Genomic DNA, 26,687 nt, shown 5'->3' on the forward strand with positions numbered 1-26,687 from the left:
ATTGCCGGATTTAAGCCATTTGACTCTAGAGTTATCTTTCCAATAAGATTCCTCATTTTGCAATGCTTTTTTAAGTTTGTCCTCTATTTCTGAAATGATGTCGCCCCCATGAATTCCTGCTAAACGAAGTTCCTCTAATTCAAACCGTAGTAAATCAATCTCTACCTTCGAATTAGATCTGTGTTCTAGCTGCCATCTGACAATCTTATGCCGACAACGCTTTATTTTTTTAGTTAGGATATACATGGTTGAACCATCAATCTATTCGTACCAAACCTCTCAAACAATCTGCCTTATTTCATCATTGGAACAACATCTTTCTTGAAATTCGAATCGCCATTTAGATCTCTCAGTTCTCGGATTAGAGTCTAAGAGAAGATGGGAGTGATCCGACCCTGATTCTGACAGTCTAAGAACCATTGCATTGGGATAGAGTTGCTACCAATCAACTCCTACCAGGAATCGGTCAAGTCTTTCCTGTATCAACTCATCACCATTCCGTCTATTTGACCAAGTGAATGGTCTTCCCACCATACCAATATCAATCAGAGAATTATCATCAATAAAACTGTTAAAAGTTTCAATAGAAGAAGAAGATTTAGCACCCCCACTTGCTTTCTCCAATCAATTAGAAATGGCATTAAAATCACCTATTAACACAACCTTTCCATTGAACTGTTGGGTGACTGAAGTTAATTCAGCAAACTGAGCCATTCTATGTTGATCATTTGAACTTAGATAAACACCTAGAACACCATAGGAATCATTAGAACCAGCTGTCAGAACTAATGCCACAATGAAGAATTTACCATGCTGTAAAATCTGAACAGTGCAACTATCCCTCCATGCCATTGCCAAACCCCCTGATAATCCATCCAGATCCACAATAAACTATTCCTTGAAACCACAAGATCTTAGTTTTCCTTCAACTTTTCGAGATTGATTTTTCGTTTCACAGATAAAACCAACATCGGGAGAGTAGGATTTGCAAATCCCTTTAAGATTGTGGATTATCAGGGGTCTCCCCAAACTCCAACAATTCCACGAGAGCAGTTTCATATTTCTTTGGGTGCCACTTGAAGGCTGGCACCTTCCACCATCATAGTATCAGAGACAATATCATTGAGACAAATTTTCTTTGAAATATCTTCAGTACCATTACCTCCACTCCTCCGTTTGAAACCTATCACAGACTTTCTGGCAAGTTGTTTCAGGTTTGACTTTTTGTTCTCCTTTATAAACTTGGATATGACGTTGTTATTGTGTTGGACATTATTCATGGGATACTGGGATAGGATATCTCCAATAAAACATTAGAAGAAGAATTAGTATCAGCAGCCATACTTGTGTTTTCTGATTCACCCTCATTTTCTGCTCTAGAACTCGAATTGGCAGCAATTTTTTCATTATTCTGTTTTTTCTGATCATTTTGCACACTCAATTTCGAGAAACTATCAAAAGCCAAGCAGGTGGAGATTTTTTCTTCGGTTGAGCTGGAATAGTACCATCCTGAGGTTAGTTAGGATTGAAGGACGCTCTCTTTTCAGTTAAATGCCTACCGACTTGATCTGCCTTAAGCCGTTCACCAACTCTATCTTCCTTGATATTGTTTTGGGCAGAATCATCAATAAAAAATTGGTAATTCTTAGTTTCATGCCCCAATTTTGCACAATAAGTATAGAACATACCTATACGTTCATAGTGTACTCCAATTTTCAGCATTTTCTAATTAGGATCAAGCAATTTCAGTGTATCCCTCACTCTTTTATTATCGTTCAGTTCCACTTTATCCTTCACTATGCGTGTATCTTTGCCTCTAACTTCAAATAGAGCAACATCTTCAATTTGACCAAGTTTCCCACCCAATTTTCGGCCAACCTCAAGCGTTTTGTATTGTTCAGACAATCCCCAAAATTGTGCCCATACAGGAAAAGAAGAGATGTGATTATCCTCCATGTTTATTGACTGCTTTCATCTGCGAACATGAATAACAAAACTCTTAAATAACCAAGGCGAACTCCTTTCAATTCGAGTCACATTAGAGTCATTCTCAAAGAAAAATTAAAACTGGTTCCTGGATTTTTCGACTACTCTGAATCCTTTTGGTTTATTCCATATTTCATAGAGAGCTCCTTCCATGGTACCTACGGAAAAGATCCGATCTGAGAAAATCCTTTTGGACAGGCTCCGTGTACATGCTTGAATTCCTTCGAAAACATCTTCATAAGCTAAAATGATCAAATCATCCTCCTGATCACTATCAATTATATGAGAGTTTTGAGTCTTTGATTTGTTGTTCATGGTGTAGAAAAAATCAGAATTGGTATTTAATGATTCTAGAGAGAAATAAGATATATGGCATGAGTGAATTAGAAAACGGAATGAATTAAAAGAGGAATGAATTGGGAGAGGAAACGAAAATTAGGGAACTAAGTGGGAAAGAAATTAAAAGAAAAAAGTAGAAGAAGATGGAAAAGACTTTGACGAAGAAAAGATAATGAAAGGTGTAATCATGGAGGCGGCGCAGTGAAACCTTAGCAGAGCATGGACGAACTCATGGGGGCTAGATGAGGAGTACGTACTCCCGCAAACGAAAGATTTATTTGCACATGTACTTCTCTTTAAGATTTTTTTTCGTTTTTCGATCACGCACCGTTGGATGAATACCTTCAGTGCAGTATTTTTAAGAAATTTCCATCTTTTATTATGCTGTCCAGCTTTTAAACATCTTTATATTTTATTTTTCAAAAATTAATAAAATATAACCTACTGAAAAAAAAATAATAATATTATTTATTTCAAATGATGACTTTTGAAAGTTTATTATCTAAATACGGTAATAATTATATTGCATTGTATTGTAGTTTTTTGTTAATAAAATTTCGCCATCTTTTTATAATTTTGTAATAAATGGCATAACAAATATTTTTTGTTATATTAAGGTAATAATTTGTTCATTAAAATTTTAATTTTATAGTTAAATTTTTTACTGAGACTTTAATATTAAATTGTTTTGTTCACAATTTTATTATACAATTATATTATAATGTGTTTATTATAATTAAACAGAATTTTTATTTTTTTCTTATAAACTCTTGCATTCTTCTAAAGGGGAGAGTTGATGATAAAGGATAATTTAATCCAAAAATTTGAAAAATGACGATTTTACAACGTTTTGTAACGTTGATGATGGTTTTAATAAGAAAAAAAGGTTGGGGACGATTTTTATTTTCACCCAAGATATTAGGGACGAAAAAAATACTTTAATAAACAAAAATACAAGAAATATGGTCAACTATATGAAGAAATATGAATACTTACTACATCATGCAATGGTCTGAATCGGACCAAATTAGTCGGTCGAACCGATTCAACTGAAAATTAGCGTGAAAAATAGTCCAATTTTCCTCATTAAATCGTCGATTTTCAAACCGCAGAGAAATTGTTGAACCGGCCTATAATCGACTGGTTGGAACGGATTAAAAACCGACCGGTTCATATAAAACGACGTCGTTTTGGTTGATGTTAAAAAAAATCCCCCCACCCCACGCGAGTTACCCCCAACCCCACGAAACACCCCGTCCTTCGAAATCGAAACACACAGCAAGCCCTAGCTCCTTCCCAAACCAAAAACCCAGCTTTGTGAACGGAACCGCCGCTGCCGTCCGTGGTTGTCGGCGTCTCCGCAGCCTCCTCCTTCCCCTGTCCCAATTCCATACGGCGAGACCTTCCCTTTTAGTTTGGCACGTCGTCCGTGGTGTTGCCGTCGTCTTTCCGCTGTTAGTGAAAGGTTAGTGGCACTGTGATTTACTGATTTTTGTTGACTCTGATATTCTGTTTCAGGATTTTGAGTTTAATTTTGAATGTTTCTAATTAGTGATTTGTAATTTCTAAATCTGAAATTAAGTAATTTGTGATATTTTAAATTTTAAAAGTTGTGATCAGTGATTTATTATGCTGTTGTTGTTATGTTCCTGTTTTAAATTAATTTAGGGTGATTATTTGTTATGCTGTACTTTTAAATTAATTTAAGGGAGCCACCAAAAAAAAAAATTAATTTAAGGGTGATTATTTGAATTTGAATTTTCATTGAAATAGTTATTGATTATTTGTGTAACAAGATTTTAGGTGCTTGCTTAGATCCATCCAAGTATGTTTTTTGGAATTCAATTCACCCAACAGATAAAGCATATACCACAATCTGTTCTTGGCTAAACTCCCCACCATTGATTTCATCATCAACAGTTAGAAATTAATGACTACTTTTCCTCCAAGTTATATATGGCATCTAATAAAAGCTATTCTTCTTGTATTTTATTTCAAATGGAACGATATGAGGTTAATTAGTCTGTATTAGACGGTGCACGTGTGTATATTAGATTTATAGAGTATAAAATAGCCATGTTATTATTTCTACCATATAAATTGCATGCATATTAAAGAAAACTGACACATGTATATGACATGCATATTGGGAGTTTGGGACAACATGTGATGCTATTGTATTTGTTAACATTGTATGAAATAAAGTCATAATCTTATTAATTGTGATCAACAACTTATCAAAATTATTTATATACTAACAAATCGCAAACATTATTGGCATGGCATCAAAGTTGGTAGTTATACTATGTAATTATACTTTTAGATTAATGGATTATTTATTGTTGGGATTTAATTTTTGTTGTTGATTTTTTTTTTAGTTCTGTTAAGTTCTATTTTTTATATTTGGTAATGATAGTAGTGATTTTTAAACTGCATCTCTTGATTCATATGCTTAAGAGGGTAAAAATAAAGGTAAAAATGGTCTCACTGAAGTAAATCTGCAACAAGTTCTTGCGAATTTTGATGATTGATAAATCTTTATGATATTTAGATATTTCTTTTCATTATTTAACTTTTGAGATTGTATTTTGATAAGATCATATGGATTTGGTTGACGACATTTCATGTAATATTTAAATTTAGAAGATATTTAAAATTTATATTAGACTATAATTATATTTTATGATGTTTATTTATAATTTATTTATTATTTTATTTTAAAATAATTTTTTCGATTGAATTATCGGTTGAATCAGTAAACCAATAGATCAGTAGCTAAAACGGTTTGATAACCAGTCTGGTTTTTCGAACATTGATATCATGAGTATTGAATAAAACCTTTTTTTAATATAATAATAAATTTACGTTCATTATTGTTGTTGTATGATTAATTATAAAATCTTCTGCACAATCCTAAACTTGAGGATGCAAGTTCTTAGACATTGACTATAATAATTTGGTGCTTTGCATTGGCTATGCGTATCTTGAAGGGATGCTACTTTCAACTTGATCTGTTCACATTGACACATCTCAATCAGATAAAAAAATTGGTACACATTTTTTTCCAACACGTATTTGTTACTCCTCCACCAATAATTACAAACTCACATAGACTTGCTCAAAGACTTGGAGAGTGGAACCATACCACACATGCAAGACTTGACTCTTGTTCTTGGAACGTAAAGGTTGGGTTAGTTCATTTAATTTTTCCATTATGCTTCTTTCAAGAAAGTAACCATCATTATTTATTCTCTTGTGAAAGCATGAAAAATGTGAAAGGACGAACTCCAGAGGAAGTATTTTATAAAAGAAAATTTTTCTTTTCTTTTATTTATTTATTTTTTTTTATCTAAACAACATATTTTTTTTTTAATTTTTTTCTCATTTTTCTTATTTTTTTCCTCTCATTTTTCATTTTATATCCAAAAAATGTTTTAGTGTAGCTCAGCCAAGACATATTACATATATCGGTTGGAAAAAATGACTTTTAAAATTTGTCTACAACGACAAACTGACAACTTCAATCATACAAAATTTGTTAAAAAAACAAAACGGTTCGATGCCTACATGCACGGTCCAGCCTTCATGTTCATATATGATTCGCCAAATTTGGACTTTATATTTTTTTTAATTATTATATATAAATGGTTAAAATTATTGAAATATCATATTTCAAGAAGGGACATCGACGTACATGAACATCTTCTTATAATAATATACATAATAAAAAAAAGTTTTAATATACATAATTAAAAAAAGTTTTATCTAAATTAAGTAGAGTAATTAACTAGTATGTAGCTAGTTCTTAATTATGGAGTGAGATAGAAGAATGTTTCCGTTTAATGATGAGAAATAAAAAGAAGTGAAGGAAAGAAACAACGTTACTTTGGTCAGCTGGTGGAGGGACCCACAAAGGGAAAGGGTAAAAATAAGTAATGTTTGGATCTCATAGACTCATACCATTCTTCTCTCATCTCTTCCCTCCTTTATTTTGTCTCATCAACTTGAAGAAGCAACAACAACTTCCTTCATCACCTCCTCCTCTTCTTCTTCTCCCCAAACCCACCCACCTTGTATTATATATGGATCATCGTCAAGTCTCGGTATTCATTTCCTTGTTATTAACACTTCATCTCTCATTATTAGGTAATTAAATCACACCTCCATGCTCCCATCCATCTTTGTTCTTCATCCTTTGATATATTTATTTTACGACTTATTTCTAACAATAATAATATACTCCTATAACATTTAATTATATAAAACTCCTACTAATTATTAATTTAATGAAATAAAAAGTTACTTTATGCACATAGTGCAACCTAGATTTATACAATCCACCAAATAAGACTAACATGTTAACATGAATGACCATTGAATCCGTAAAATGATTTGACATTACAACTAAAGTTGGTAGGCAATTTGATTAGGATGAAATAATCAGTTTTGATTTTTGAATGATTGAATATTGATTATGCAGGAGTAATTGCAACCAAATTCACATTGGTTAACAAATGTGACTACACAGTGTGGCCGGGAATTCAATCTAACGCCGGAGCCCCTCTCTCCACCACCGGCTTCGTCCTCCAACCCGGTAAGTCCACTCCAGTCACCGCCGCAGCTGGCTGGAGCGGCCGCTTCTGGGGCCGAACCCTCTGCTCCCAAAACTCCACAGGGAAATTCTCCTGCGTCACTGGCGACTGCGGCTCAGGAAAGCTTGAGTGCTCCGGCAACGGCGCCACGGGTGCCACGCTGGCCGAGTTCACCCTTGGCAGCTTTGGCGGCCTCGATTTTTTCGACGTCAGCCTCGTCGACGGCTACAACGTCCCCATGCTGGTGGCACCCATCGGCGGATCCTCCGCCGGAAACTGCACCGCCACGGGATGCGTTGGAGATTTGAACGGCGCGTGTCCTTCGGAGCTGAGGGTTATGAGTGAGGATGGAAAACAAGGAGTCGCGTGTAAAAGCGCGTGTGAAGCGTTCCGTTCGCCTCAATATTGCTGCACCGGCGCGTATGAGACGGCGGAGACTTGCAAGCCAACGAGTTACTCGCGAATATTCAAGAGCGTTTGCCCACGCGCCTATAGCTACGCGTACGACGACAAGACCAGCACGTTTACTTGCGCGAATGCCGATTACACAATTACCTTTTGCCCTGCCCCTAGTACAAGGTTAGTAATCCGCAACACTCCTTAAAGCTTAATGGTTTTAAAGGGTAGTTTAGTCCTTTTAATTAGGTTCACTATTTGTTACATACTATATACATGCAATTATGGAATGGAATTGTCTATGGTGTGAAAGTTGGACCTTTAAGGTCAAAAGTAAAAGATGCTATATAAGTGGATGAGAAGTAAGCCGTATATAAATTTGAATCTTTTAAATTTTGAATTTTATTTTAAAAGATAAGATGTGATTTTTCATTATTTATTTTATAGATAGGATAAAAAAAAATATAAAAAAAAAATATTTAAAAATAAAAGATCATATTTTATATTTTTATCTTTTAAAATAAAAATTTAAAATTTAAAAGATTTAAATTTATATAAAATTATTTTAAATTTTTTTTCAACAATTGTTAAAAATGTCCAGTTGGGCATATTTTTTTTTTTGCCATGATTTATTGTTAATGCTACTTGGATTAAAGGGATTTTTTTTGTTTTGGATTAGAGTGTACCACACCAACTAAACCCAGAACACCATACTGTTGAAGAACACAAAAAAAGAACACCACACCCAAAATAATTATCTCAACATAATACTTTAATTCTCTCACCTAAACTCTAACTACTAACTGAAGGGGAATAAATTCAAATGCATCTTCCTTCCATCCTCTCCCGTTGATGACCTCGGAAGGAGGTGACTTTGAGTTTTGGTTGAGGAAAACTTCCTCTGCTGATATGATGATGACTTCTTCTAGACCGTTCTTCAATTTATGACTCCATTAAGTTGATCGGTCTCGCTTTCTTTTTCAGCTATATTTCCGTCTTTTTACTTGCTGCCTCAAACTTCTGATCCCAATATTCTATAGAAATTAACGAAGAACACTTTCACCAATCTCATCATTTGTTGCTGGTAAGGGATGGAAAATGAAAGCGTTAGTGTGTCGTTGAACACTGTCATTAATTGGGTTATTTTTCATTTAAGGAGGAGATTCTTTATCGTTTTTCACTATTGATCGGAAGTGGGTAAAGTTGATTTACTGCTCTGGGTTCTTAGTTCTGCGGTGGCTGAACGACGAGCATTGCAATTGAAATCAAGAAACGAAATAACACCGTTTATTACTTTCATTGATTTTAATATTTCTGATCACATCAACGTTAATTGGAGTTAAGGATATAATTTTCGGTCCACATCAACAATAATGGAGGCTAATGCTAAATTGTCATATTTATAAATCGACCCCTAAATTTTTTTAAATTCCTTAACATATCCTGGTCCTTATAAGGTAGCGTTTGGTGGAGAGATAGAGATGAAAAGACTGAGACTGAAATATAGAGACTAAGAGACAGAAATTGAAATAAATCTCAGTATTCTGTTTGGTGCAAAGTAGGAAATAGAAATTGAAACAAGAATGAAACTCTAATTTAATTTACACAAAAGGTAAAATTGGAATTAATTAATTGAAATGAGGATATTTTAGGTATAAAATGTTATTAAAGTTTTAGACTTTCATTCTCTATCTCTAAAAATTTTAGTCTCCTATGTTCCTATTTTTTGGAGGTACTGTAATACTGAAATTTTAGAGATAGAGACAGAAATTTTAGTATCAGTCTCTGAATCAACAAATATGATACTGAGTCTCAGTCTCTCAATCTCTGTTTCAGTATCTCAAAACAAACGCTACCTTAAGGACCTTAAAATACTTTCACCACCCTAAAAGCTTCCTGCTACTGACTGGCTTTGAGATTTGTAAAGATGAACGTTGGGTTGGACACTTGCATTTGCAAGTTGCAAGTACAGTTACTATTCTGTTGTTTTTTAAGGTTGTATTTGTTTGATGGGACACAGATACTAATACATAGATATGGTGATACACGTCTACTATTTGTTTGCTGAGATACGGATTTTTGAAAAATTTTTGAAGAACACGGTGACACACAAATATACATAAAATACATATATTTGGTGTCCTTAAAAAAAGATGAGACACTGAGACACATTGAATAAGACACAAATCTTTACTCTTTTATCCTTAGTAATTTTTTAAAATGCCACTCTTATTCCTAACTTTAATCCATCTTTCTTCTTTTCCTTTTTCATTTTCTGTTCAGATTCTATCCTCCTCCTTTTCTCTCCTCCTTTTCCCTTTTTTCCTTTGTCATTGTCCTTTTTCTCTGCCACTGCTACCGCCATTGCCGTCGCACTCTCCTCTCTTCGTCTTCCTCTTCTCACTCTTCTCTCTGCGTCTACTCTACCTTCTTCCTCCTCTCCTGGCCTCCCTCCTTTCTCCGCCTCTGCTCTACCTTTGTTCTCCCCTTCTCATTCGCTTTTTCGCCTCTATTCCATCGTCGTCCTCTCTTTCTCATTTCTCTCTCTGTCTTCTATTCCACCTTCGTTCTCTCCTTCTCATTCATCTCTCTACGTGATTCAAAATTTTTCATATCTATTTTTTTAGATTTGTTTTTCAGATTTAAAGAATAAGAGGAGATTGTTACAACGTGGAAAAAGAAATTTTTTCCTGTAATAAATTTTTTTTCAAATTTAAATTTTTTTTCTAAAAAAATAGTTGAATTGATTATTGAAAGGGTTCTTGTTGAAAATAATTTAGATTAATGTTAAATGGTGGTGATGGTAAAAACTGAAAAGTAATAGTGATTGTAGTGGTAGTGATAAAGTATTGGTGGTAATGTAGGAATAAAATTGATATTTAATTTATATTGGTGTGTTTTGTCCAATATTACTAAACACAATAAAAAAATTTGTATATTTTTGTGTATATGTCTCTTTGTGTATTTGTGTCTGCGTCCATATATATATTTAAAAAACAATAAACAAACGTTGCCTAACGTCTTCGTTTTCACTTGGTTGGTCGAGTGGGGCTATTTTGTAAAATCACGCAACTTCATATAAATGAGTTGTATCTGCTGATAGTATATTTTTCAAGTGCACACTTAGCTGTGTATAAATATTATTTGGAAAAGTATAGGTAGATAATGAAAATACTAAATAATGTGAACAATAGATATATTTGATGTTTATTTTACTAGGTGTGCAAATGATTATTCTAATATTAAGATTTAGATAAGTAATTTAGAGGTCTAGTGTGTTTTGATTTGATTGGTGATTGTTTATGTTGTTCAAAAAATTTATTGATTACCTACCATAATCCATATTATTTTAGTGTATTATGATCACATAATAAGGCACATATGAATATGATTATCGTACCCATTACTGGTGTATAAAAATGTTAAACCCAACAAGGGTCGATGATTTTTTGAATTCAAATAAGACCTTAATTTTCTAATTGAACCAAATTGGGTTAGTCTACTGATGAGCTTATTAGCTCGCTTAAATAAATGTTGAGGGTTCGAATCCCGTCTTGTGCATATAGTAATTTATTGGCCAACAATAAACTCTTAAATGAAGTTCAGTACTGCGACGAATTAGACTTTAATCTATCAAAAAGGAGATACCGTAAAAAAATAAAAAATAACTTTCTAGTTGAATTAAGTGCATATTAATCTATTGATTTGATGAGTACATATGATGCATGATTTTTTTTTTTTACTATTCAAATTTAGATTTTGTGCTAATGCTAGAAAAGTTCATTTATTTTTATTTATAAGGTGAAAGGAGAAATGAATCAATATAAGGACCATTTGATAAGATATTTTTTTTATCTTGTTTAAGTATTATTTGAAAAAAAAAATCATAGTCTAATCTTGATATGATAATTGATATAGAAAAGATTCAATGAATAATAATAATAATAAAAATAACACACAAAGACCAACCCAAATAAAAAGACATTATAATATGATAATACTAAACTTAAGTTTAAGAAACTGATCAATGATAACTATATAGTTTTAGAAGCCTTAGAGATACATTTACATTATATTACATGACACAGAGGTGATATACATTATAAACCATCATGTTAGATCTTTAGATCAATTCAAAACATTATAAACCATCATACTTGACCATAGTGGAATTCAAAATGACTTTCAATTACATCTCCTTCATTTCTGCTTCAGTTTTTAGGATAGTAATGATTAAAAAAGGACCTATACAGATAGATAATCATATTTATCTTGAACCATCATATGAAATTTAATTTAATAATACTCAATTACTAATTTTTCTCATGTTTTCGGTTATCTGGAGTCTTGACTTGACACATGCCAAATTAAAAAAGACAAAATAGTAATACAAATTAAAGAACATAATCTGACACATTGTAATTTTTGCACGTAATATCTGAATTTTAAATTTAATTCAAAGATTCAAAAATGCTAAAAATTACAATTTACTTTACAACCTAAAAATTTGCTATCTTAATCTCAGCAAGGATAATATATTTGCCTAACGGTATTGTAAATGAAAAGTATCAAAATTTTGCTAAATCCTATCCACCATATCTCATAGCTATATGTGGAATGCAAGAATAATCATAGTTTACATATATAAAATAATATGATAAATTAAGAGTATAGAGAAGGGTTGTACCCAAAGAATATTTGTACTTAAAATTCAAAAGCTTATATCCTTAAATCATTTGTCTTAAAAATTTAAGCTGATAGAAGAGACAATATGAATAGTCACTAAAGATCGAATACTCTTGACCTTCAGATATAGAAGTTTAATACCATATTATAAAACCATTCATCTCAAAAGTTTAAGCATAGAAAAAGACAACATAGTTATATCTATAACAACAAAATATCAGCCATGAAAATCTGTCTTTGCCTCTTTCAAGATTATCAAACTCGCGAGTCTAAGTAAACTCGTCTGACCTAGACTTGACTCGCGAGTTAACTCGTAGACTCGTATGAGTTCACCTGTTTTATATATATTCATACATAATGTATATTTACTCAATTCTAACCCTTCAAAATTAATAATATCAATCTTAAAGCACATAATAAATTAAAATAACAGCACACATTATAACAAATATTTTAAAATACACATTCAAATCCTCTATAATTATTCTTATACAAATACAACATAGAACACACAAAATTAAAAATTCTAAATCTGTAATACTAAATCTTTAATTCAACATCGAACAATATCAAATAATCAAATTAACTCTAGTCAAAATAATTAATTACTAATCAGCCATGAATGGATGAACCATCTGGCCATCTAACATAAACAATAAATAGAAGATACAGAAGAAAAGAAGGGGGCAAAGTCCCAACAACAGTAGATCGAAGACAAGGGTGCAGCAGCACAGCACGAAACGACGGCGACAAAGAGTCATAGATTTCATGACGATGCAAACCAGAGCATAGTGGAGATAGCACAATGGAGTTGCGGATAGTGGAGATGTGAAGAAATACAAAACAGAGGGCAACATAGGTAAAATTCACAAAGACAATGGCGCAAATCAGAGCATAGGTAGCAGACGCAGGCGAACAATGACAGCTCGACGGGGAACAGCGACTGCGACAGAACATAGAAAAAGTGAGACTTGAGAGTAACGACACATATGAGTGAGTTGTGAATGAGTTTTCTTTCGTTTTTTGAGAGTGTTATCAAAACCCTAATAATTTTTTTTTTGGGTTTCAAAATGAGGCTCTTTTGAAAAAAAAATAAAGAAAAACACAAACTCGCTAACTTGGTCCTAAACTTACGAGTTTGTCTGAGTTTGACCGAGTCTAGCCAAGTTTACTTAGGATAAAGTCTATGTCGGAGCCAACTCGATTTCATATCTAAACTCGTAAACTCGAGAGTTTGATAACAATGGCCTCTTTGGTTATCACTTATCAGTGCAGAAGCACTCTTCTTTCAAGAAATAAATGCTTATCATTTTGAAAAACACACAACAACCCAGTATGTTTTTGCTTTGACTTTGAGCATAAGATCTCTAATATTTAATTTCTTTTTTTAAATTCATGATTTGGTACTAATCATTAATCTAATCTGCATCCTGAAGCAACTTAAAAAACACAGAAAAACCTAGTATCTATGATTATGATTATTAGCTGTTAGACTACACAGATTACGAATTGAATAGAATAGTAACTAAACTTCAAAAACCAGCTTAAAAGGCAAAAGTTTTCTCGTATTTGGTGATTTACGTGTTGAATTTTTTTGTCTAAATTAATGGCACAGTGACATTGAGATTCCAATCCCAATTTGACCTAAAAAAGTCAAAGAACGGGTCCAAGTATGAACATGATTTTCCAAATCATAGAAGTGAAATGCGCGTAAAGTCAAAGTGCGGTGTGTTGAGACTTACTTTGTGGTTTCTGGTATTAGCGATTCAGATCCTTCTTAGTTTTGACGCTGAAGCTTCAACTATTGTGAACCAAGTAAAGGTACCGTGATGCTTCAATCCCTAATTTTCACAGATTCACTTCAATCATTCTCCAGCATAAACTCAAAGTTCTTTCTTTTGCATTTCTCTTATTACCTATTGAGGATGTTGACTATGCTTGCATCTCATCATGAATTAAAAAAGAAAGAGCTTTGCTGTTTTTCTTGCTTATAGCTCAATTAATTAATATAAAAAGTGTTTCAGTCTTTTTCAGTTTTTGCGTTTCAGAAGTTGCTTATTTAGAAATAGTTATACGTTTGTTTACTAAATCAGTGATAAATTGATTAACTTATAGAAATATCCCTGGTGAATATGTTATACAACCATTCACCCCAGTGCATTGAAGACTCTGAAGATATTGCAGTAAAACTTTATTAGAATTATCTGCTAAAAAAAAGATATGGACCTTTTGGCAAATTGCAATGAGTTCTTTTTGCCTAATGTTTTGTTATATATTGACAGAACAGGTTCTGTGGATCTTTGATTTTAGCAACCACAATTTTCAAGACATACCAAGTTGAAATCTAATTCATCTCCTGCAATTTAATGACATCTCATCCTTAATTTTATTTGTCTGACTTTGATGACTAAATAGAGACCATACATGGTCAGAGTTAATCTTCATCTTTCCTATGTACTATTGCTCATTTACTTCCTTTTTTGTGTCTTGATTAGCACTACAAAAGCTGATGATATTGGTGTTTACTGGGGCCAAAATAGTAATGAGGGAACTCTTGCTAATACATGTGAATCAAGAAAGTACTCCTATGTAAACATAGCATTCCTTACCACATTTGGAAATGGTGAAACCCCGGTACTAAACCTGGCAGGACATTGTAATCATTCTTCAAAAGGGTGCACTGGTCTTAGCTTAGATATCAAAAGTTGCCAGAAGCAAGGGATCAAGGTCATGCTCTCGATCGGAGGAGGATCCAGTACATCCCAATTGACTTCTTCTAAAGATGCTAAAAATGTTTCTGATTATCTCTGGAACAATTTCTTGGGTGGTAACTCATCTTCGCGCCCTCTTGGGGATGCAGTGTTAGATGGGATAGAATTCAACCCAGGTGATAATGGATACTCAATATACTGGATGGACCTTGCACGTTACCTCAAGTCCAACTCAACACAAAATGTTTCTATAGGTGCAGCTCCTCAATGCCCCCTTGTTAGTGCTGAGAACTCTACCTTTAGTAGTGGATATTTCGATTATCTTTCGGTACAATTCTACAACAATCCTCCATGCAATTTTGTGAGTAGCAGTACTAGTGGCTTCATAAATGCATGGCACCAATGGAGCAATTTGAAAGTGAAGAAAATATTTCTGGGGTTGCCAGCATCTTCTGATGAAGCTGCATCTGGCTATATTCCTGCAAATTTGTTAAATTCTCAGGTCCTTCCTATCATAAGGAACTCATCTAATTATGGAGGCATAATGTTGTGGGACAGATACAGCGATGTTAAGAGCAGATATAGTGATTCCATCGAATTCGATACAGGTCAGCAAATAACACTTGCTCTTTGACACAACCACCACCACAATTTGTATGCATTATTGAAGAAGAAAAGTTGTTGTTTAGTTCTAAGAAGTTCACTTTTTTTCTCTATTTGTTGGTGGCATGCAGGAGCTCAAGCATCCACGCCTGCCAAAAGGAACAAAACCCACACAGGTTAGTGTATAGCACTTAACGGTTTAATAGAAAGATCACAATAGTTTATAGTGTTGTATACTTTGTGTCTAGAAGAAAACTAAGTTGTTATTCAATCCTGCTTAATTCACTATTTCTTTGTTTGTTGGTTGTACAAATTAAAAAAAGGGAAAGCACCCATTCCTGTGGAAAGCATCAAACCTCATGCAGGTTAACAACACTGTGTGTTTTACAGTTTATAGTCTTTTACACTTCTAGAAGAACTTTGGTGCTTTATTTATCTGCTAAATTCACCATCTCATGTTTTCTGTTTTTGTGGTTGGTATGCAGGAAATGGAAAACGCCATCTAGGTGAGCAAACAACAATTAGTGGTTAATTAAACAACCATAACTATTCATAGAAATGTACACTTTTAGAACAAAATTCGTTATTTAATTTACTGTTTAGTCACCAGTAAATCAATAGTTGCTAACTGCAGAAATCAAATAAGCTAAAACAACTATGATAATAAAAAATCAAAAGCAATGATGAAGAGGATTAGAGGAGTATCCACAGTTGTCTCTTTGCAATAGTTTTCTGATCTTTGAAAGTAAATTCAAATTGTTGCCATAAATACTTTCACAACCTGCATATTGTCCTCTGATGAGTTGCAGTTATAAGGATAGTTATTGGCGTGGGAGCTGCCATTACAATATGTTTAATTTGCTACTTGAGCTGTGTATGTTGGAGGAAGTACAAAGCAGAAGGTAATCACCACTTTATACCTTCTAATTTTAATCCTCAAGTAACTTATGATGACTTGTAGAGTAAGAATACTATGTAACTCCATTTTCATTTCACTAGTGGATACAAGAAACAGGCAAAGGAAGCTAATACATGACATTGGAGGTGCTGCAATGCTTTCCAGGATGAATTACATAGCAAAAAAGTTTAAAAGAGAGGCTAATGCAGGCGATGAGATTGAAATATTCAGTTTTGAAAGCATGGTCGCTGCTACAAACAATTTCTCAAGCTCAAATAAGCTTGGTGAAGGAGGATTTGGACCTGTTTATATGGTATTGCCTAGATGCATTAAGTTTAGAAACCATCTACATAAGAAAGTATGTAATGTCATGACACTTTCAGGGTAGATTGACAAACCAACAAGAAATTGCGATAAAGCGACTCTCTACAAGTTCGGGTCAAGGGTTAACAGAGTTTAAGAATGAAGCTAAACTCATTGCAAAACTGCAGCACACTAATCTTGTGAAGCTTATAGGGCTCTGCATCCAAAGAGAAGAGAGAATGTTGGTCTATGAGTACATGTCCAACGGAAGCTTAGACTTGCACTTATTTGGTAGCCTTTCTTCTTTATCTTAACTTTTGAATGAGCCTAACAAGTTTTATTGCTTATTAGTATGCATTATGTTCTCAAATAGATTCAGAAAGAAGGAATGTTTTGGATTGGGAAAAGCGGCTTAACATCATAGAAGGCATTGCTCAAGGACTATTATATCTTCACAAGTATTCAAGGCTAAAAGTGATTCATCGTGATTTGAAAGCCGGCAACATATTACTTGACGATGAGATGAAACCTAAGATATCGGATTTTGGCATGGCTAGAATACTAGGACTAACAGGTTCTGAAGAAAAAACAAACCGAATTGTTGGAACACAGTAAGTATGCAAAATCATTGATAACCTCTTTTTTAGTCTCAAATGCTATGACATATTTATACTTATGTATGTTATCACTTTCAGTGGTTACATGTCTCCAGAGTATATGTTAAATGGCGTCGTCTCCCCAAAAGTAGACGTTTTCAGCTTTGGTGTATTGCTGCTAGAGATTCTCAGTGCAAAAAAGAATAACTCCTCTTATAACCCTGATTTTCCACTACTCAATCTCATTGGAAATGTAAGTCTTCAAAGCTTCTTGTGTATCAAATTCAAGTTCCAACTATCTCAATTTTAGAGTTTATAAACAATGTTAAGTTTCTTATAGGCATGGAAGTTATGGAATGAAGGTAAAGCTCTAGAGCTAATGGACCATGGATTAAATGAAACATGCAATCCTAAAGAAGTATTGAGATGTATCCACATTGGCCTATTGTGTGTGCAAAACGTTCCAACAGATAGACCCACCATGGTTGATGTTGTCTCTTTTTTGTCAAATGATGCTATCCAACTTGCTCAGCCAAAGCAGCCAGCATTCTTCATCAATGTTGATACAAACCAACAACAATTGCATACTAACACACAAGAAATTTTCTCCAAAAATAGTTTAACATTATCTGATGTGGATGGCAGATGAAACATGGCAATTTGAGGAATATTTAGATAATTAATTAGTGCAGTGGCAAAGTTACTCTTCATTCATAACTGTTTCATGCTTTTTGCTGAGGAAAAAAAAATGGGTTAATTATTGTGTACAAAGACGATCAACATATAGACCTACTATGATAGATGTTGTCATTAATCTTTCAAATGTTAACATAGATGTTGTCACCTATCTTTTGAATGATATTGCTGAAATACTAACATTGTGGATACATGTGTGATTTAATTTATTTTCAACGTGTATTTATATTTCATTTTATACTAGTGGCTGCGAACATAGTCCTTGTGGATAATAAAAAAGGATGCTACTCCATAAAAACGTAACACTTTCTACTTTAGACGGCCTAACCTTTGAATTTCGTTAATTTTTAGTCAATATTGGCTAATTTTTTTTAAAAAAATTTATTTATCTTAAATTTTAAATACTAAATTATAATTCTTTAATTTTAGACATTAAATTATAAATTTTGCAACAAAATTAGTTAATGTTAAGTAACTGAAAGTTAATTCTCTATACTTTTTTTGTCAAGCGTACACTTTTTATTATAAATATTATTTTAAAATTCTAATATCAGTAATTTCTTTACAATTAATATATTTTTATTTTTCAATAAAAAATCTAAATATACAATTAATTAAAAAAGAGTATAAAAAATGAACTTTTAGTTAGTTAACATTAGTCAATTTTTCTTTTTTTAATTTATGAGAATTCTCTTCTTTTTCTTAATTTAGAATTTATAAAAAATATTTGGTTTCTGAATAAATTCTATTAATACTTAAAAAGATAAAAATTAAAATTCCATAGGAAAAATTATAAAATGATGGTTAAGAAATAATTAATTTAGATAGATAGAAATAGAATTATGGAAAGAGGATCTAGTGGTTTGGGTTATGTGAGTCCTATAAATAGCAAAATAGAAGCGTAAATAAAAAGCGTGAAGCGCTGAGGGTATAAGCTTGTCTCGTGTCGTGCGCCATCAACGTTCTTTGGTTTTGCGATTCGGACCCAACCCTAATCCCCCTTTTGCATCTCAACCATGTCGACCAAGCAAGGTATCAATCAATCATTCTTCTTCCTTCCTTCTTGATTTCTTTCTTTCCTCTTTAGATCTGTTAATTAACCATTATTCATGTTGATTTCACAATTCATCTGATTAATTCATTGGCTAATTTATTGATTGATTCTTGATTTCTCTCTCTTATGTTTTGGTGTGGATTTTAGGTGGAAAGGCTAAGCCTTTGAAGAAACCTAAGTCTGACAAGAAAGACTACGATGAGGTACTTCTATAATTACCCCTTTTCTTTGGGAATAATCTTTTTCTATATCATATTTTGATTGTTGTTGTTTTTAAACAAAATTTCCAAGGTTGATGCGCTTTTGGTTCTTATAGTTAGTAATTAGTCTAAGGTCAAAGGGCCTTTAGGGTTTGTACTTTTGGATTATTGATTGTTTCTAATATGTAACCTTGGATAGGTTATTCATATTTACATTCTTGTGGATTTTAGCTATTTGATGATGAACTAAGTTGAAAATCAAGAACTAGATAGGAATGTGTTCGTTTAGAACTAATATAATAAGATTGGAACCTTGGGTGCCTCCTATAAATCACCTTATTTGTGTGGTGTAAGAAGATTTCTGTCTCTGGTTGGCTTCACAAATATTACATTCTATATCTCCTGGCCTAGACATAGTAGAGGGAAAATGGAGTTCATGATTTCTTGATGTTGGTTGGACTCGAGCATGCTCAATCTTTGGGGTTATTTTTAGCTAAGGCAATGTTTTATGTTAAAAGATGCTCTTTCTTATGTTATATCTTAAATGAATATCCAAGAGCGTGTCATTGGGAACCCTACGTGATCCAAGGTGAAAAACTAGGGTTGAATGTTGAAGTAGTGCTCAGACCATAGCTTAAGGCAATAACATAGGTGTTGGCACAGCGCTGTGATGATATAGATGTTCAAGAAACATTTTCCTCTCTTGTTATGCAAGTGTCCTTGATCTGTCTGCCCATGATGATTACGATTATGATGACCATGTTAGCTTCTTTTTCCTTTAACCAGTCTTATTTCTGGTCAGTTGCTCGTATATGAATATGGCACTGTCTACAAATGGAAGTGGGTTTTACTTGTTGGGTGGTTCTAAATTTAGTTATGCATAGGACTTCACTGTTGAAACCTTGCTCCTTGGTTTCATTCACAACGAATTATTTATCTTTGGCTTGATAGTTTATGATGCTTGAAGTATGATAGGCAATCAAGGCCTTGCACAAATTAGTGCAAATGTTATTTATCTTTTTTGAACTTCTCAATCTGCTTGTGATCTTACAAAATTGATTTCTGTTATTTTGTAGGTTGACATGGCCAACATCCAAAAGAAAAAAGAAGAGGAGAAGGTTAGATATTTTACTTTAATTTAGTATCATGCTTCATTCAGTTGTTCTGTTAGGACGGTAATCCTGTTTATGCTTAACCCTGTTCCATCCCTTAAACAGGCGCTAAAGGAATTGAAAGCCAAGGCGCAACAGAAAGGTTCATTTGGAGGTTCTGGGCTCAAGAAGAGTGGAAAGAAATGAGGGCTCTCAGCCATGATACTTAACATTAGTATACTTCCATCATTAAGCTCTGTAATTACAATTATCATGAGCACATCTCTTATTGTGACCTACTTTTGTTGTTAGTGTTGGTAATGAACCTAGGCATGTCATGATGTGTACTCCCAATAAGTTACTGATTTGTATTTCTACTGTGTGCCCTTCTTGGGTCCTGACTGCTGATAATTCCATCTTTTCCTTTTCTTGGATTTCGTACACACAAACTTAGTAATGTAGTTAGATATTGTGCTGCCCAAGTTAATGGTTTAACTGTGCCTCAACTGAAAAATAATATTGTTTTACTTTGTCTGACTGTTAATTGGTTAATAATATGAATTAAAAACTAAAATAAGATTGTTAATAAGATTCATGTTGAGCACGAAAATGTGTTTGTTTGTCTGTTACACCAACTCCAAATAAAGATGCAAAGACTGTTATGTTTCCATCTGTTTTATCATCTTTGAATCTTGAGTGCTATGTTAATTGGAGTCTATCTGCATGATCACATCTGTTAAGTTTTATCCAGTGCTGTAAACAACCAAGCCATGTCATGATTCCAAGGTTATTGGCTAGTTGCTAGACCAAATTAGTCTTCATCCTAAACTTCTACTCAGTATAGAGATGTGAAATAACAAGGCATAAACAATTAATTTGAACCATAATATAGACACAAGCAATATTGGAGGTGGACACTTTCTGAAGGTGGGGCAAATAGTTTCAAAGAGAAAAACAAGTTTTCTTCACATTTGGCTTTTCTAATATAAGGTTTTAATATTTGGTTAGGTTAATGTACACTATTACTATTAGTAAATACAAAGGGCATATTTTTAAGAACTATTCAATCAATTAAACCAATCGTTTTTTATAATAAACATAATGCTAATCCTATACCTTGGCTAAATAATCAAATTCGTCTTTGAAATATCACTTGTTCTTCAAATTAGTTTCTACAAGATTTTTTTAATCAAATTCGTCTTTCAAAGATTTTAAATTAATCGTGTTGGTCCTTCTGTCATTTTTTTTTTGTTGACGACACCATAATTTGTTATGTGGCATGTTAAATAATACTACAACACAAAAATAGGAGTTTTAATTGACTATTAGCATGATAAGTTTATAAAATTCAATCAAATCAAAACCTAATTTATGGAACAACTTGAGGTGAAATTCTTCAATTTGGGGTTGATTTGATTTAATTTCATAAGCTTATTATGTTAGCCGCTAATTAGGACTATTAGATGTGTGTTGTGGTGTCTCTTAACGTGTCACATCAACAAATTTTGATGCCGTTAACAATGGAAGTGACAGAAGGATTAAAATGACTAACTTAAAATTTTAAGGCTATGTTTGGATATTGTACATAAGACAAAAATACAAAGACAGATACAAAGACAGAAAGACAGAGACAGTCTCTAAGGTAGCGTTTGTTTTGAGGTATTGGGATAGAGACTGGGAGACTGAGACTTAGTATCATGTTTGTTGCCTCAGAGACTGGTACTAAAATTTATGTCTATGTCCCCAAAATTTCAATATTTCAGTACCTCCAAAAAGTGGGAACACAGGGGATTGAAATTTTTAGAGACGGAGACTGAAAATTTAATAACATTTTATACGTAAAATACCCTCATTTCAATTAATTAATTCTAATTTTACCGTTTGGGTAAACCAAAAAAAAATTCTAATTTTACCTTTTGTACAAATTAAATTAGAGTTTCATTCTTGTTTCAATTTTTATCTCTCACTTTACACCAAACAGAATATTGAGATTTATTTCAGTCTCTGTCTCTGAGTCTCTATCTCTCAATCTCAGTCTTTCAGTCTCTGTCTGTTTACCAAAGACTACCTAATATTTTTATGTTTCTATATTATGTTTGGAAGCAGTGGACAAAAATTTATCAAATGTCTTTGTTTTGTGTTTGAAAAGATAGATACAATTTACTAAATACATAACAAAAGACATTATATACCTTTTGATTTTTTTTTTAAACTAAAATATTTAGTTGGAAGTTTCACTTTAAAAAAGATAAAAAAAAAAAAAGAGAGAAATGAAATAAAGAAGAAGAAGAAATGACATCAGATTGGATGAGCTTTTCTTTTTCTTTGTTGGTTGCGCAACTGCAGAATAAAAAAGATGAAATTAGAATTTTGATAAAGGAAGGACAAGGTCTAATATTTACAAAATATATTAAGATAAAAAAGGAAATAAATCACTAAAATAATCTCTAAATTCCGTATTTTTATATATCCCAATTAGAGGCTGATAAAAAAATTTGATTAAAAGATATGTACAATGTTATTTTGTCTTTATCTCTTAAACTAAATATATTACAAAATATAGTATTGTCTTTTGTCTTTATCTTTATAGTACATCTAAATATCGTCTAAAAAATAAATTTAATTAAAAAATTTTTAAAAATTAATTTAAAAAATGAGCGATCTTTTAAATATTAAATTTTGTACAAGACACACACATTCGTGGCATATTAGCAAAGTTTCTTATGACAAAATTCAAACGCTAGTAACTCAATTAGAATTAAAATATATAAATGTTTACATAAATATAATAAAAAATAATTGAATCTTAAGTTCTTAACAATTAAGTCAACATTCACGTCTAAAAAATAAACCATTCATTGTAGAAAGAGCAAAATGTTCTTTTCATAAACACCAAGAGATTACCTTAAATACCTATATGAAAATACAAAATTTTATCAATTCAATTCTTTATAACTATGTTAATTAAACTTAATAATCACCTTCATATAATATAATAATAAAGATAAAGTGAGGAAGTCTTTAACCTTTAGACCTCACATGCATGAAGATTGAAGAATATACAAGACTTTTTTTTTTTTTTTTAAAGTTGCGTGTAACCTTGATTGAGTTGAGCGCATATATTTATTTAAATTGTGCAACTTTACGCGTAAAAAGATTATCCTTTTTGTTATTCAATTTAATATTTTTTTCCTAGCACGTAATGAAATTAATTTCCATCTATATATACACCCTCTATATATCTCCATAGTTGAATTCAGAAAATATATATATTGATATAACTAAAAGTTAATTCTCATCGTGTTCAATAGATGGCTAAGTCCATGGCAAACTTGTTTTCATGTGTTCTTCTGATTTCAGGTTTATATATCATTTCTTCATTCTTTTCTATTTTCATTTATTAATATTGCTTTTATTTTAATGAGTTAGCTTTTAACTCCCTATTTATGAAAATTGTTAGACCCTAAGGAGCTCCACTAACAAATGCGTCTCGTTATAGTGGTTAATGTTAGGGCTGGAAGTGAGTCAAGCCAGCTCATGAGTCAGCTCGAGCTCGACTCGTTAACAGCTTGATAAGCTAAGCTCGTGAGCTGGTGAGCCAAGCTTAAGCCTAAAATTGAGCTCATAAATTAAATGAGCCGAACTTGAGCTTGGATAAGCTTAACTCATTAGCTCGTGAGCTTGCTCGATTATATATATATATATATATATATATATATATATATATATATATATATATATATATATATATATATATATATATATATTATAACAATCTTAATTATTTAATATTTATATTTATTTTTTACATATAATTTTAATATAGGACATAAATAAAAATTTTATAATTTATTGATAGATAAACAATATATAAAATTGATCTTTTCAAATATTTTTAAAAATATATAAGTTATAATTTATTGATATAAAATTATAGATTATGTATCTATGTTCTCTTATTTGAGCCAGCTCGTAAGCTCGAGTCAGCTCGTGAGCTTTTGGTTAGCCGAGCTTGAGCTTAAGAAATAAGCTCGATTGTTAATGAGCCGAGCCGTGAGCCAAGCTCAATTTTCGTGAGCCGAGCTTGAGCTTGGTCTAGCTCGGCTCACCTCGGCTCACTTCCAGCCCTAGTGGTTATACATCTTTGACCATATTTAAAATGGTGAAAACTCAGGCGCAGTCAATTTCACGGAAGTTGATAGTTGAGAGCGATTAAATAATTTGACTGATTTGATTAAATTTTCATTTAATTAACGGTTCTGAATTATTAATTTCTTGTGAAATTAACTGCACCTTAATTTCTACCACTTAAAATATGTTATTAAAATTAAACTAATATTTTTATTATTTGAAAATGTTTTTAAATTTGAAAAAAAAATAGCGAATAATGTTGTCAAATAGATTGTGATATTAATTTTAGATAACGTAAAAAGTGTTACTAAAATTGAATGATTTAAGTACATGAATGAAATAAAGTGTGTTGTTTTGTTTACAGTTTTTGTGTTTGCGGTGACAATTGAAGTGGGTGAAGGTCGAGAATGTCACGACAATTTCTCTAATTATTTGTGCGAGAGAGTTGACTTTTGTCAATCGATATGTGAAAATCTTCACGGAGGGATTGGAACAGTTGGATATTGCGCTTATCCCCATTGTTATTGCTCCTACCAATGTTGATTAGGGTTTGCTTAAACCACCTATTAATTATATATATATATATGAATAATAGGCATTTAAGTCATTTTCATTTTTCGTATGCATTTGTACTCAAACTTTATCCAAATAAAGCAATGAATGAATATTGTTATACTTAATTGTCATCTATATTAGAGATATTTAGAGATTAGATATTATGATTCTGATTTGAGCAAATTTATTTATTGACTGATTGAATCCAATAGGAGCACAAAAATAAAGTAGCTAGTTGAATTGGATAAATAGGTTTGATTAGTCCGTTTTATAATTGGTTCGGCTATGGAATTTGAAAATAATAATTTGAACACAACTAGATGTATGTCTTGAATCTTGAATCCATATGTAACATTATCGGTAACACTCATCCACCACTCTTCAATCTCCCAATCCTTGGAAGCTAAGCTCTATTATTTCATTATTGTAAGTTCTAAACCCAAAATTAAATAGTCTCTATTGGAAGATAAAGCAAAGGGCATTCTTGGAAATTCAAACACAGACAATATCATCGCATCTGAATTCTATTTAAGTAGAATTTAGTGCTGATCAATAAATTATTACATATATAATATAAAATTTAAATTCTCAATATTTATTTAAATAAATTAGTAAATTAATTATTAAACCAATCCAAATTAATTAGGTGGCATCCGACTCTAGAAATGCACTATCTACAAGAATTAGAGTTATGATAACTTAGTGGCTATCTATAAAGAAGTAGAGGGTTTTGGATATGATAATTTAGGTGTCAATACTTTTTTTTTTTTTTGGTCAAGGGTGTCAATACTTAAAGATCTTTATTGGTCTTAGCGGATCGCTTTTCAATAATATTTTATATTGGACCAAAAGTGTCTTGGACCTGTATTTTGGATACAAATATTTTAATAAAAAGAAAAACTTAAAATTACCCTCTTTAAATAATTGACTTTTTTTTTTACTATTAACAAGTTCAAATATATATTAATGTCTTTCTTTCTATATGTTAAGTTGTGTTTATTTACAGACACAAAACATTAAAATAGAAATATAAAAATATAAAATTATATTTGATAAATAAAATATAAATAAAAATAATATATTTAAAAATATTAAATTAGTATATTTTATATTATTTTTAATAGAAAAAATATATAAATACTAATAAAAAATAATTTATTTTTTATTTTTATTATTATTTTTATTAAATTTTATAATTTTATTTTTTATTATTTTTTTAATTTTTGTAAAAATGATAAAAATAAATTGAACTTTTATAATTAATTTTAATTTATTACTAAATAAAATATTAAAATATTAAATTTTATGTTTATATTTTTTATATCTTGTTTTCAGTATCATATTTTATATTATTCTATTCTGAAGGTGAAACACAACCTATACTAATAAATTTTCCAATCATTCATCTCTATTTAATTGCGGAATATGATCGAATTTTTATGAAATTCAGAGCAAAAGGTTCTTACCTTTTATCTAATAGAAAGGAGGTGGGTTGTAAATTTGTAATTCATTGACCAAAAATTTATCCTAAATATAAACTACGAAAATAAAAATTACTTCCTAAACTTTGGCTCATATGTAATTTACTTTTTAAATTTTTAAATAATGGTGCGGAAAAGCAAACTAATTTTTCTTCCAAGATTACCTTTATCATATGCCATGAGTTTTATTGTGGACACGTACAATTACATTAACAGAAGAATAATTAATAGAAGAATAATTTTGTAAGAAACATTATAGAATGCTTTTTTTTACAATCTTATATGCATTTAATAATTATCAAGAATATATTAAATTTTCATTAACTGTTCATAAATATTAAGTGATATACATGTATTATCATTTGATAT

The 26,687-nt window shown here is 31.7% G+C and overlaps 1 protein-coding gene and 2 long non-coding RNA genes across 11 annotated transcripts; all 3 read left to right on the top strand.

Moving 5' to 3' along the window:
* The first annotated feature begins 3,509 nt into the window (after positions 1-3,509).
* On the top strand, positions 3,510-18,015 carry LOC112777398 (uncharacterized). 9 transcript variants are annotated; one of them, XM_025821755.3, is made up of 13 exons: positions 3,510-3,790; positions 5,316-5,510; positions 6,806-7,496; positions 14,495-15,318; positions 15,445-15,489; positions 15,637-15,678; positions 15,799-15,819; positions 16,123-16,215; positions 16,313-16,524; positions 16,595-16,805; positions 16,888-17,125; positions 17,210-17,363; positions 17,451-18,015. In XM_025821755.3, exons 3-13 carry the CDS (start codon positions 7,156-7,158, stop codon positions 17,757-17,759), a joined length of 2,490 nt encoding a protein of 829 aa, XP_025677540.1. In that variant the 5' UTR covers positions 3,510-3,790; positions 5,316-5,510; positions 6,806-7,155; the 3' UTR covers positions 17,760-18,015. The 9 variants fall into 9 exon arrangements, 3 of the variants coding, with proteins under 3 accessions (XP_025677540.1, XP_025677538.2, XP_025677539.2); XR_011878103.1 differs by lacking the exons at positions 3,510-3,790; positions 5,316-5,510 and adding exons at positions 6,163-6,471; positions 13,615-13,820 and having other exon boundaries at positions 15,637-15,690; XR_011878101.1 differs by lacking the exons at positions 3,510-3,790; positions 5,316-5,510 and adding exons at positions 6,168-6,471; positions 13,615-13,820 and having other exon boundaries at positions 15,637-15,690; positions 16,600-16,805.
* A 613-nt stretch (positions 18,016-18,628) lies between these two features.
* On the top strand, positions 18,629-20,592 carry LOC114925999 (uncharacterized). The gene is made up of 4 exons (XR_003816068.2): positions 18,629-18,838; positions 19,008-19,063; positions 20,137-20,178; positions 20,278-20,592. It is a non-coding gene; the product is annotated as an uncharacterized lncRNA (long non-coding RNA).
* Positions 20,593-23,051: 2,459 nt separating this feature from the next.
* On the top strand, positions 23,052-24,962 carry LOC112777100 (uncharacterized). The gene is made up of 2 exons (XR_003190317.2): positions 23,052-23,511; positions 24,647-24,962. It is a non-coding gene; the product is annotated as an uncharacterized lncRNA (long non-coding RNA).
* Positions 24,963-26,687: the final 1,725 nt, after the last annotated feature.

Source organism: Arachis hypogaea, chromosome 19, assembly GCF_003086295.3.
Source record: "Arachis hypogaea cultivar Tifrunner chromosome 19, arahy.Tifrunner.gnm2.J5K5, whole genome shotgun sequence".
In the NCBI taxonomy this organism is placed as follows: Eukaryota; Viridiplantae; Streptophyta; class Magnoliopsida; order Fabales; family Fabaceae; genus Arachis; species Arachis hypogaea.